At 39.4% G+C, this 12295-nt stretch overlaps 1 protein-coding gene across 2 annotated transcripts in view; it reads right to left on the reverse strand.

Annotated features, from left to right (window-relative positions):
* Positions 1-12295, reverse strand: part of LOC113503403 (dynein heavy chain, cytoplasmic) — a 41000-nt gene that overhangs the window by 25743 nt on the left and 2962 nt on the right. For both annotated transcript variants that reach the window (XM_026885341.1, XM_026885343.1), the window contains exons 9-40: positions 12134-12255; positions 11835-11976; positions 11551-11658; positions 11260-11365; positions 10754-10953; positions 10435-10570; positions 9987-10093; positions 9729-9892; positions 9313-9418; positions 8546-8701; positions 8024-8203; positions 7713-7856; positions 7380-7525; positions 7052-7201; positions 6871-6963; positions 6461-6675; positions 5839-5965; positions 5635-5737; positions 5126-5348; positions 4772-4919; positions 4373-4478; positions 3889-4098; positions 3527-3673; positions 3185-3357; positions 2854-3021; positions 2361-2526; positions 1876-2061; positions 1362-1544; positions 939-1061; positions 578-737; positions 262-395; positions 63-186 (exon numbers count right to left, since the gene is read on the reverse strand). In XM_026885341.1, coding sequence (XP_026741142.1) covers positions 63-186; positions 262-395; positions 578-737; positions 939-1061; positions 1362-1544; positions 1876-2061; positions 2361-2526; positions 2854-3021; positions 3185-3357; positions 3527-3673; positions 3889-4098; positions 4373-4478; positions 4772-4919; positions 5126-5348; positions 5635-5737; positions 5839-5965; positions 6461-6675; positions 6871-6963; positions 7052-7201; positions 7380-7525; positions 7713-7856; positions 8024-8203; positions 8546-8701; positions 9313-9418; positions 9729-9892; positions 9987-10093; positions 10435-10570; positions 10754-10953; positions 11260-11365; positions 11551-11658; positions 11835-11976; positions 12134-12255 — 4756 coding nt within the window. The remainder of the gene's footprint in view (positions 1-62; positions 187-261; positions 396-577; positions 738-938; positions 1062-1361; positions 1545-1875; positions 2062-2360; positions 2527-2853; positions 3022-3184; positions 3358-3526; positions 3674-3888; positions 4099-4372; positions 4479-4771; positions 4920-5125; positions 5349-5634; positions 5738-5838; positions 5966-6460; positions 6676-6870; positions 6964-7051; positions 7202-7379; positions 7526-7712; positions 7857-8023; positions 8204-8545; positions 8702-9312; positions 9419-9728; positions 9893-9986; positions 10094-10434; positions 10571-10753; positions 10954-11259; positions 11366-11550; positions 11659-11834; positions 11977-12133; positions 12256-12295) is intronic.

The following is a 12295-nucleotide window of genomic DNA, read 5'->3' on the forward strand; positions in this document are numbered from 1 at the left end:
TGGACTCATAAAAACATGTAACATATAAAATAGAACTAAATTTAAAAAGATTATTAGTATACCAGTATTATCTCCCTCCTGGTGACTCTTGAGTGCCTCTTGAATCGTCTGCACTTGTTGGGATACAGCCGACAACATTCTCTCCTCCAATCTATTGAACTCGTCGAAGCAACCCCAGGCACCCACCTAGTAAAACATAAATTATTGTAAGCCCCAATCAATTATAGCACATATTTGGATAAGTATAAGGTTGTGTTTTACCTGACAAAGACCGACGAAGATACGGCCCATAGCTTGGAAGTCGAAAGTTTCGTCGCAGTTGAACACTAGCACGAAACGACCGAGCTGGTTTCCGAGAGCCTTCACAGACTCGGTCTTACCAGTACCGGCAGGTCCTAAAATATAATTATGAACTTAGTACTGAGGCTTACTGGAATTAGGGAGAAGCCTTGACTGACCCTAACTGGTAATATTTACGTTAATAAAGAAATCAAGTGAATATTTTGACTTAAACTACATACTTGTCTGATTAGTACGGCAAATACAATAAAATAATTTACTGAGTAAAGTAACGTACCGAAAGGTGATCCTCCGAGGCGAGCTTCCAAAGCTTGAGTCATAGTAAGATAGCAACGGTCGGTCAACGGAGTTTGTACCAAGCGGTCTTGCACACCCAAATACTCAAATCCGTACAGGAACTTGGCGTTAGCCATGTGGATTGTCAGCTGTTGTAGTACCTATAAAGAATAATATTTACAGATATTAATAAATAATTTCGCGTAAAAAAGTGTAAGGAAGAGCGTGTAAATACAAACAGATGAATAGTGTGAATATATTAAAAAAATATTTTTACAAATCTCTATTTTTGCATATTGAAATGCAAGCGCATAATGGTATTGCTTACTTCTTAAAGACTTACAGACTAAATATAGACTTACGTCATTGTTCCTAGGATCGAAGTAGAATCGCATCTCGCAGAGCCATTCGAAGGAGCGCGGGCTGTTGACGTCAGAGGCGATCAGACGACGCGTCACTGTACGCTTGTGGACGAACTCGTTGATCTGGATAACAAATAATATATTTAAAAGAATAAAATTGAAATGAGTTTATAATGAAGAGGAAATATATCTTCCATTGACTTTCATACTAAAGACAAACTGTATTTTAAAGTATCGCTAATTTGACGAAGGTTACTTCTCATTTGTGCTTTTTTATAAGAGGTATTTGCCCATAAGAAAAAAAAGTTTACACAAATCTTGAGTATTTCTTTTCACGATTATTTTACAAACCTATCTAAAAACTGCTTACAACAATTATATTATAATAAGTAACACATTTTAACAACATTATTTCACGCATACCAAGTGTTCGAGTTTCCTCCTCCTCAAAGGTGGCTGTTCCTGCAGCACGGAGTCAGCGAGGATGTTCAGCATGTTCTCAACGTGCGCCAACACTCTCTTCAAGCCATCACCTCCACCGCTAGCTAAGGCTGCCTCCACATCTTCCGACCATAGGATTTGAGCTGCCAGGACTACGATTTGAGCCTGTGGAAATAAATTATAAGTTATTTTTTTTATTTCTTGTCCTTCTTGATGTTTGGGCAAACAGGCAATGTGAACTAGAGCGAATGTCTTCTCTTCTTCTAAGATGTTGGTCTAAATTGACTCAAAGGCCAATTATATGAGTGGGATTAGATGTAACAGAATGAATAGCCAATTTCCTATCGACTGGCTCTAAAGGTCCATTTGGAGTGTTTTGCACAATAATTATTTTAGTATAATTATATGTACTAACATTTTGATATTTATCATTTTTAATTTGGAAGCTGTCGATTTCCTATTAAATGAAATACGATAAAATTGTAGGAAAACTTACTTGGTACTTATCACACCAATCGATGAACTTCTGCGGATCAACGTTGCCATCTTTGAACTGCTTGACGTCACCAACAGCGTCCTTGAGCCTGCACGCCAAGGTCACGCGCATTTCGCGCTCAACCATGGACAGCCAGGAGTTGATCTTGGGGTTCTCAATCGTTGATACGGGCGATGTGAAGTAGACCTATAGGAAGATTTGTGAATTCTTTAAACATTGAATAGTATTCTTTGTGCAGTTTATAGATAACATAGCAACTTATGAACAACATATTCAGATGGAACAGTATTTAAATATCTTGGTTCACAACTTCAGATTTATAAATCTATCGATATAAAATTATTCGGGAAAATAGAGTGGTTGGAGCGATAGCAAAAACCGGAATCTTTAAAAAAAACCTGAATCAAGGTTAAAAAATGTTGCTAAACTGCATTCCGAAAAGTCTACATTTTTCATAAAATAATCGTTCAAACTAAGTTTCTCACCTCTTCACCCTCACGAGAGGCAATACCGTTGATAACAGTGTTATCTTCGTTGAGAATAATAGCGGCGACCCCAGCGAACATCTTCTTGAAGTGCTTCTGCAGACGAGCGATGTTCTTGCTGTTACCGATGATCTCCAGGAGATCCTCGTCTCCCACGAAGTAGAAACTAAAGGATAATCAGTTTGTACAGCTCATACTACTAAAATCTTCAAGCAAATTTTTGATCGACAAAATTTCGTTCGGGTGTCGAGTAGTCGAAAATAACTTGGTTTACACAAAATTCGGGGAATAACTTACTAATACTATTTAACGGTTGTATCGATGGCGAAAAAGAGGAAAGGCTCCGAGGCCCCAAAAGTAAAAAGGTCAATAATATCAATGAAAATATTTTTGTAAACAATTCATGATCCGTTCCTTTTGAAGCAGCTTTTTTCAACTTCAGTATAGCTTGACATGTTATAAGAGACAAAAACAACATAAATAACACACATACCGTGGGAAGCTGCTCCTTTCCCTCTCGAGGTATTCACCAAGAGCCTTCTGGATCTTGCCGAGCAGGTCAGCCAGACGTTCCAAAGAGCGCTGCACTCCGGGGATGTTGAGCACATCCATCACCATCGGCGACTTGCCCACCTTTTTCATTAGGCCCAAGAACTCAGAGCTGTGGAGTACAAAATATTTTTAATAATAGGCTTTGTAGAAGTTACTTACCGGATCATTCATTAGTAATAACATGCATTGTATAGGAAAATGTAACCTATGTCCGTGCTGCCCGTACTGCATTTTCGACCTTATTGTATAACCTGTATAAGGTTCTACTGTACCTGATGCTTTGGAAGCGACTGGTTTCAACAGGCAGCAGAGTCTTGATATCAGCGGAGCCACTGAAGATACCTTCCAAGTACACCCAGCGGCGTTGTACGTCAATCCATACGTCGAAGAGAGCGTTGATACGGTTCAGTTTCTCTTCCCAAGTTAGAGCTTCCTCTTCAAATACCTGCAAAGAGTTATGACGTTTTTATATATGAAACCGTTTCATTGTATTCTGTTGAATTTAGAGACATTTTTTGACTGACCAGCAACATTTTCTTAATTTTCCATTAATTTTAACCCTTTTTGTGGGTTGCAGTGTTTCTAAATCTAGTTAAAAATGAATCTTACGGTACCTTGTAATAAGGTGAAAGTTTCATTGCAGCCACGCTGTTGATGTGTTCCTTGACTTTGTTGAAGAGGTCGTCCCATCCACGGATGATCTTGCACTTGTTCTGATAGTTGATCAGGTCCAGTTCATAGCTCTGCCAGGACTCGCGAACCTAAGGAAATTCGTTATAGACTTTATGTTTCCTAAATATCAACTAAAAAAGTAAACACTTGATGTTGGATTTTCTTACTTTCTACCCAAAGATATTCCGTACCTAAATCTGAACTTAATACCCGCGCGACTTCCAATGGAGTGATAATAATATTTAAAAAAAATCACATAAAAAATACGTTCATAACAGATGATCAAGTTCAGCATAAAGCATACCTGCTTCAAGAACTCTTCAAGCGCCATTTCTCCCTGAGCCACAGACACGACATCCTTGACGGTGTGCTCGTTATGCAGTAGGTCGGCGTCCCACACTTGTCCCAGCGTCAGTTCCGACAGAGACCAGTCCACCTTGAGGGCGCGGCACAACTGGCGCCAGTGACGCTCCTTCAACGCGTCGGATTTCAACTCCACTATCAGCATGTTCACCTGGCAAAAGAATTAGTTTTTAATGATGTTGATGTAAGTTTTAGTTACCGCATACTTGAAAAATGCCTAACTAGCCTAACTTGAGGAGTACTTTTTTGTTTCTTTTTTAAACTGAAATTTTCCTTTAACACTTTCATATCTAAAATTTATAGGGGCAGGGACAATACTAGACTCAAGGACTTAGAAATCTAAAGTATAAGTATCTTAACATTTGTATACCACATAAATAATCTTAATATTAAAAGTAAATACACAAAGAAATTGCAATGGTTACCTTTGTGTAAGACTGCAACAGTTTGCGGACATACTCGTAGCTGTCGTACATACGGAGACGTGCCGGCAGTTCTTTGAGCTCATTCAACATGGCTTCCAGTTGTTGCCTGTAAAATAAAACAGTGTTATATGAAACTCTATGGACTTATGTTCAGGTAGTAGTTCTGACTGCTTCTACTCTTTTTTTTATCTGCTGGATGTCCTCATGCACTGATGAGGTGTGATCGACTTTTACCGGCTAAAACCACTGGAACACTAACCTGTTGGCTTTAGAGAGGGGAGGGGGAAACATTTTCGCATTCTACCGCGAAAACTGTTACTAATTTGCCATCAACTGATATTGAATAAGGACGGAATGAAGAGGAGGTTAAATTAAAAATACATATGACGTAATGCTTACCTTAGTTTTCTAGGCTGGACAGATAACCAAGGCTTCTCCCTAATATCATCAATCTGGGTCCAAATCTTGCTCAATGAAGACCAAACGCCGCGTAAATCTTGCAGTTCCTCCAGAGCGACGGTCATACGCTCGTTGTTGATTGAGCTTCCTGAATTATAAAGGTGGTAATTAGTAGAGCATAATTATATATAATCTTCATATATATTCTTACAGCCTCTCATACGCACAAAATGTATCACAGCAGATTGACAGAAACGAAAAATGGAGGGAGCTCTATGCCCAGAAGTAGGTAAAGTTTTTCGCATTCTTCATTACCATTTTGCAAAAACGATTGATAATGTATTCAAAGGTTACCTGTATCATGCAACTCAAGAGCTTCCTTAGCCTTTGCGACGTTATCACGCTCGTCCTTCAGGCGAGTGTATCTGGCCTCCATGGCCTGCAGTCTGGCTAGAGCATCTTCAGGCCGAGTGGAGCCATCAGTAGGCTTGCTGCGCTCCCACTCGGTGAGGAACTCGAGAGTACGAGCTTCCACCGCTTTGTCTTCTGCCACGATCTTTTGTTGAAGTGAGGCCACCTATAGAAACAGTACTCAGTATTAGTCACTGTGACATAATGCATTATTCAAACAAAAGATGAAGATGATGATACGCAAAAGTAGACTCTGAGACGATAACGATAAAGTACATAAGCGATATTGAGGGATCGAGCACGTGGAACCTTGTTTGTCTAGGTCAAACATTTAAGAACTGTCGATTAATGAGCTTAAAGTTTATTTTCGAGTGACATGAAAAACCTCAGGTCCACACGGTGTGACAAATGTGCAATGGACCTAGCATGAGAGATAAACAAATGAGTATTACCTGGGTCTGAATAGATGAATCCTTCCTGCGCATAATCTCGTTGAAAGCACTCCATTCGCCTTCAATATTATCAACATGCAACCACTGGGCTGGGAACTGGAATCTGCAAGGAAATAGGTTTTAAAGCAATCTCCATAAAGTTCATTTAACTCTACACAACTGCAGTGTTGTTGGTAACAAAAAATAACTTTTTCCTATTCTTACCTCTGTCTCTCCAGAATGCGTTGCGCCTCTCTATAGATGTCGACTTGCTTCTCCCACGCTAGCACTTCCCTCTTTAATTGCTGCACGTATGTAATGAGCGATACAGCATCGCTGGTTGAGGCAGCCTCTGTTACAATGAACAATAACACATATTAAAATACATTTACAGCAATCAGATTTATAATGAGATACATAACGAAATGGTTTTTTCACTGCCTTCCATTTGATATGTATTGTTAGAAATTACATAACATCCGTCATTGACATAAATATTTCAAAATCAACGAGATCTTATAAGCCCTCAATAACAGTCCATGCGTTTGGGCAGGTGGTGTAGGGAGTGCCCAACAGTATAATCCAATTGACTTCACTGCACACACCAAACCCACTGGGCGCGATGTGTCGTGGGTTTTATCCCTGCGTAAGACATGTATTTGTGTGATCCACGAATACTTGTACCGAGTCTGGGTGTCTTTGTGCATGAGAATTGATTGAGAAACAAAGAAATTCTTTATTGCGGTAGTTACTACTAATAGTACTTTACTACTAATAGTACTTTAGTGCGTTATTTAAAAAAAAATCCCTCCATCTGATGCAGTTAGATAAAATCACTCTCTTTTACCGATTGTCTGCTGCTCAAGCTGGCTACGAGATTTGGCGAGCTGCGAGTGGAAGGTGACCATCTCCCCTCCGAGAAGGGCACCGAACTTGCCGAGCACCTCCTTGTGCCAGGCGTCGTACTTCAGAGCCACCTTGCTCTGCACTCGCGCGAAGTCGATCACGACTGGTCCGTACTCACGACGAGTGTCTGACGTGTCGAATGTTGTGCGAGACTTCCTGGGAAGAAAGATTATGTGGAATATGATAAGCAAGTGCTGATGTTGAGTAGTGATAACGTTACGGATCACTGACGAAGTATGATGAGAATAATTGTTACTTAGTCATAGGTTGACTAAGTATCAATTGTTCGACATTCAAAGGTATACTTTTGTAGCTACTACTCGCGATGTAATGTAATGAATTAGTACTTACTTGATATCATTCAAGCATTTAATCCAGAGAGTAATGTCTTCTCCAAGACGGCCGTACAAGCTTTCAGGCTGCAGATCCCACAATGCTTGATAACTACAAAAAAAAGTTAAATTACAATCTAGTTTTTTAGTATTATGTATGAGTAAACAATTTTTTTTTTCATTATAGGCTGAATACCTACCGTAGCCATTCGTCGACATATTCGCGAACTTGTGATATCTTCTGTTCGATAGCGTCGTACGCGTTCTCTAATGGAGACGATCCTCCCGGGAGCTTGGTCAACAAGTTCCTGTACGTTGCTGTCTGAGCGCGAGCCACGCCCACTTGGTATCTGCAAGGGAAGTTTTAACATATTTTTTCATAGTTACTGTAAAGGTTCGCATATGTCCTAAATGGGTATATACGGACTTATTTTTTTGTTGTTGTACACACACGTTCTTTTGAAATTAAATAGTCAACATTTTTGTTGTTTTGGCTTTTCTATATCATCACATGTTTTGATATGTTACCTGGTGCTCTGCAAGCGGTGTTGGCTGGTGACGATAGCTTGCCATGCGAACATCTGTCGCATGAGTTGGAATCGCGCCTCTTCTAGAGACGGGAACAGGTACATCTGCTGGTTCGTGATGCGGACTTCGTGGACTACGCGAGCGATCTACACATTAAACGATGCATAGTTAAATAATTTTTTATTTTACAAGTACATAAATACTTAAAAACTGCAACTAAATATCGACCTTAATACGGATAGCAGAAAGTCAAAAGTTAAGGTAGTTTTGACATAATACCAGATATTGGATGGTTTTACCTTTTTGAATGATGATGTTTTATTGTGAACATACCTGTGGTTCACCGCCGGGCTTGTGAGTGGGCTCAGTGGGTGAGTAGGTGTCCATAGACAGATCGAGTTCATGACTCTTGCCGAGTAGAGCGCCGGTCCATGCTTCGATACCAGCCTGAAGGCGGGCAGCCAAGCTCTTCTCAACCTAAGAACATACAGAAATGCATGAGAAATAAGCTTCTTAAGCTTCTATATTAAACTTGAACTATGGTTTGAAGTTACCACAAATTGTATTATTAAGAGACTTGTTAACTAATATAACCCACGAATATTTCCTGTACTTTTTTCTGGTAACTATCACTGTTTACAAACCTCTTCATCAAGACGCTGGACCCACAGGTGCAGGTTGCTGTACTGTCTCAGGGATAGGTCATCGATAGCCCTCTGCAGGCGGCTGAGGATGTCCGCCAGACTGCCAGCAGAGTATGGGCAAGTTTCCAACGACCGAGCGTCCACTGATATCTGTTCCTCTACTGCTAAAAGATCTTCAACCTATAAAGAGTAAAATTCGAAATTAGTTTAGGCTTGAATTGCGATAATTTAGTTGTCATTTATTTTTTTAAAGTCAGTAAGACTTAGTAGACTTAAGTAAGAAGGTTGATGGTATGAAGAGTACCATACTAGGCTTCGAGTGACCTTTTTACTATGAAGCATTCCAACATCTTCAAGTATCAATTAATATTGACAACTACTTTTATGATAAATTGCTAGGATGAAGAGTTTAAACGATAGAAATTTTGCAATCAGATACTTCCTGCTTTTGTATGGAACCATGCCTATTGGCTACAATAAGGCGAAAAACTATACGGAAAACATCAACAAGACAAATTATACCTTCTCTTGGAACAGGAGTACAACTTCGCTGAGCTTCTGCACGTACGGGTCGAGCTTGTACGACTCCCACACAAGGGCCATGCCTTCAGACACTTGGTTCAGTACATCACGACGCAGACCGGCAACCAGTGGGATGATCGAAGCTTTGTCGCGGATCTGAGAACATACACCCAAATGTTTTACGATCATGTAGGATGTGGATAAATACAATCAATATGTAAATAAATCATAACTTATAATACTACAAAAATATAAAGCGACTTCGGTAACACTATAAAAAGCTATGTAATTTAGTTTTCAAGAAACTTTTTTAATAAATTTTGAAGAGCTAAGCTAAGCAGAGCTTGAGAGCAATGTCTATAACAAACTGTTAAGATTTTCCACAGACGTATTTCATACTTCTTTTAACGATTCCTGCCTAGTGCAGGAATCATTAAGATTAAAGAGTTTCTTGAAAACGCGTAACAATCTATAAAATAACAAAAATGAACAAAAGTGTTAAGTGTATCTAAGTAAGACAACATCATTAACAACCATGCAACCTATTAATTTGAAACTACCTTTGTATGATTCCTATTATTTAGCTGCACAAATGAAAACGCACTCGTGTTAGTGTTGTCACATATACGCACATACAACATATATAAAAACCTTGATAGTGTAAGAAGTTTTATTAGAAAATTTTGTGTCTGTGCGAATATCGTGGTATGTTCTAGTGCTTGAAATCTGTGAATTCACACTGTTTTGTTAAATGTTAAAAATGTTACCTTTTCTAGGGTGCGTTCGTAAGTTCGCACGCTTTCGATGAGTGATATAGCGAATGGGTATAGTTGGTTTGCCTGGTGAGCCTTGTTTACGATCGCTAAGGGCACCCTGTAACAAAAAGCAGGCATTGGAGCAGTGTAACACACTACACATTACCCATGAGGGCTTGATAGAGTACTGAAATGTCAGTTGTCCGCCCCAGTACGTGGGATGGAGCTATATAGAGTTTATAGCTCCAAGCTCCTGTCTCAATGAAACGTCCGACTTTTAATATGTATAGTAAAGTATAATAGCTTATTGCATAATTCGAATAATGTTCTTACAGTAGTCATAACATTACCTGTGACTGAAAAGACAATTCATTTTATTAGATCATTAATTTACGAAAGAGAATATAGTTCCTGATATAATAATATACCTGAATCCAAGGTTCTTGAGATTGCGGACTTCTTTGTATAGAGTAATGATTTCTGGGAGGAAGTTAACTTTCAGTTTCAATATAGTGCCAGTTTTGCTGGACCGAGCTCGCACCGATTCTATGGCGAAGATACGACCGGAGACGCCAAGATTACGTTGTTGCACCTAAAATAAATATGAAACCACTTGTATAGATTTTTTTCGTATTACAGTTTTAAGAAATTATTTTCTCAAAAAAATATAAATAGGATTTGCTTACTTTACGAGCCCAATCATCAAAGACTTCTTGAGTGTCCAACTTGAGACGGAAACTGTCGCCATCTGCCTTCAGTTTCTGACCTTCGATGTGATTCTCCCATCCTTTACCTAGGGGGTACAGTAATTGTCTTAATAACAAAGTCCAACAGGCGACGGGATTCTTTGAAAAAGGCATTACCCGTCAAATCAACCTTTCCAGCTTTCCAGTTGCCTAATTTATCTTACCCAATTTAAGTCATAACACACGCTGATTATTTCAATATCGAAATTAACACGAGAGAGATATCAATGTAAAAAGGCAAGCAAATAAAGCACGAAGAAAAAAATGAAGCAATGATAGTGATTGTCGTTGAAAAAGCTTTGAGCTCTTATAGAATAAAAGTTAGAAAAAAAATTATAAATACTTTCAATAGCGAATTCTGTAACATATTAAATAGATGAAGTCTTACCAAGTACATCCTCAACTCTCTTCAAGTACGCAGTCAGTTGGTGGTCGATCTGCTTCGCCCAGATGATGGAACCAGCCACGGGCGGCAAATCGCGCACCAAAGATAGGCGACTGCACTTCGATTGAGGATATTGGACCTGAATGAACCGTTTTAAATGTAATATTTTCCTAATAGTGACCAACTTAAAAAAATATTAATTTACAATGGACACATCTCATACGAAAAAAATATGAATTCTTTGTTTTGCTCAGATCTCGTACACCATTGCTTTTTGTAACATTACAAGTATTGTGAATTATTCATTTACAACGTAAATTACCTTAAACTTTTCATGCAAAGTTTCAATATCATCTTTGACGCGCTGTATCAGCTGTGTCTGGTACTCTCGGATGGCGCCCCTGATGTGCGGGCGCACGAACAGAGCGTTGAAGCGTGAGAAAATCCGGAACATCTCGTTGGCGTTCTTAGCTGTTCCGAGCTGGTCACGCAGGTGAGCGGTGATGCGAGTCTCCACGCGATCTAGATACACATACAATTTTAGAGTCAACAAATGGTTATAAAATAAGTTTAGGTAGAGTAAAAGAGAGCAGACATATTTTATAAGGCATTGAAATACTTCTGCACAAAGGAGTGTAGTGAGACTGAGCCATGGGGATCCCGGGTCTCAGGACAACCAATTTTGGATCAAGGAGATGCATGTTCTAGGCGGGATCCGACCCAGAAAATCATCAACATAAGTGTTCATTGGCGTAATGAACTATTCCACTCGCCCAGCCAGTTAAAAGAATCCAAGAAGTCCCTTATGTAGAATACTTCATGACTTACCGATACGATCTTCATAGCGACGGACAGCCGCCTCCCAGGCGTCGCAGCCTTCACGAGAAATGTCCAGACAGTCAACTTCCTTCACATTCTCATAGGCCAGATTTACCTGCAAAAGTAATGCTTGTTAATTTCTCCGTAACAGTAGAGCCAATCTCGTCAAGTATTTATAAACAGTGGAAGATTCAATTGCAAAACAATGATGTGAAGATTGTGTAAATGATTTCTTGCTTATAAACAAGTACATTTTTTAACCTCTATGTCGTAAAAGGTGCCTGTACAATAATACTTTACCTCGGCAATGGCGTTGGCGTCGGCGGCATCCATCGGCAAAGAGAGAGGCTGTGCTGGTTCACCGCCAGCGCCTGCTTCAGCCGCTACATTAGCGCGAGGTCGCAGCACCTAGATAAAATCACACATTATAGAAATACACGATTTTTATATCTATTCCACAAATCATGTACAGACTTTTTGTCTTTTGAAATCTCATTAAATATCTTTCGATACAATTTGTGTCTTTTTGTTAAAGGCATAGAACAGCCTTTCAAATCAAAAGAATTCCTCCCATGAACACTTACCCTGAGCATTACGGTACGCAGCTGTTCATGGTGCCTGCGGAAACGGCGCATGTGTTCCATACGGGCTTGCAGACGCTTATGTGAGGGGGAAACTCGCCAAACCATCTTAAGGTGTTCATCTCGCTTCTTCTTAACTATATCACTGTAAATGTACCAAAAAATTTAAAACAATGTAAACGCAAAGGATGTATTTTGTGAGCGTGATTGATCGATTTATACGAATGCGTAAAAAAGTATGTATGCCACTCAGATTAAGGTACACAATTGTACTTAACAATTTTACTTGATATAGAACTTACCGCAACAAGCCTTGTAACTTCTCGTATTCATCGTCCCAACACGAGAAAACTTCGAAGCACTGGGTCATCACACGCTCGAAGTCCTCAAAGGGAATGTGCATCAAACGACGAGTACCCAATACCTGTAAGAAAATAAATACTTTAATGTATTAGCAATGTTAT

Source organism: Trichoplusia ni, chromosome 19, assembly GCF_003590095.1.
Source record: "Trichoplusia ni isolate ovarian cell line Hi5 chromosome 19, tn1, whole genome shotgun sequence".
In the NCBI taxonomy this organism is placed as follows: Eukaryota; Metazoa; Arthropoda; class Insecta; order Lepidoptera; family Noctuidae; genus Trichoplusia; species Trichoplusia ni.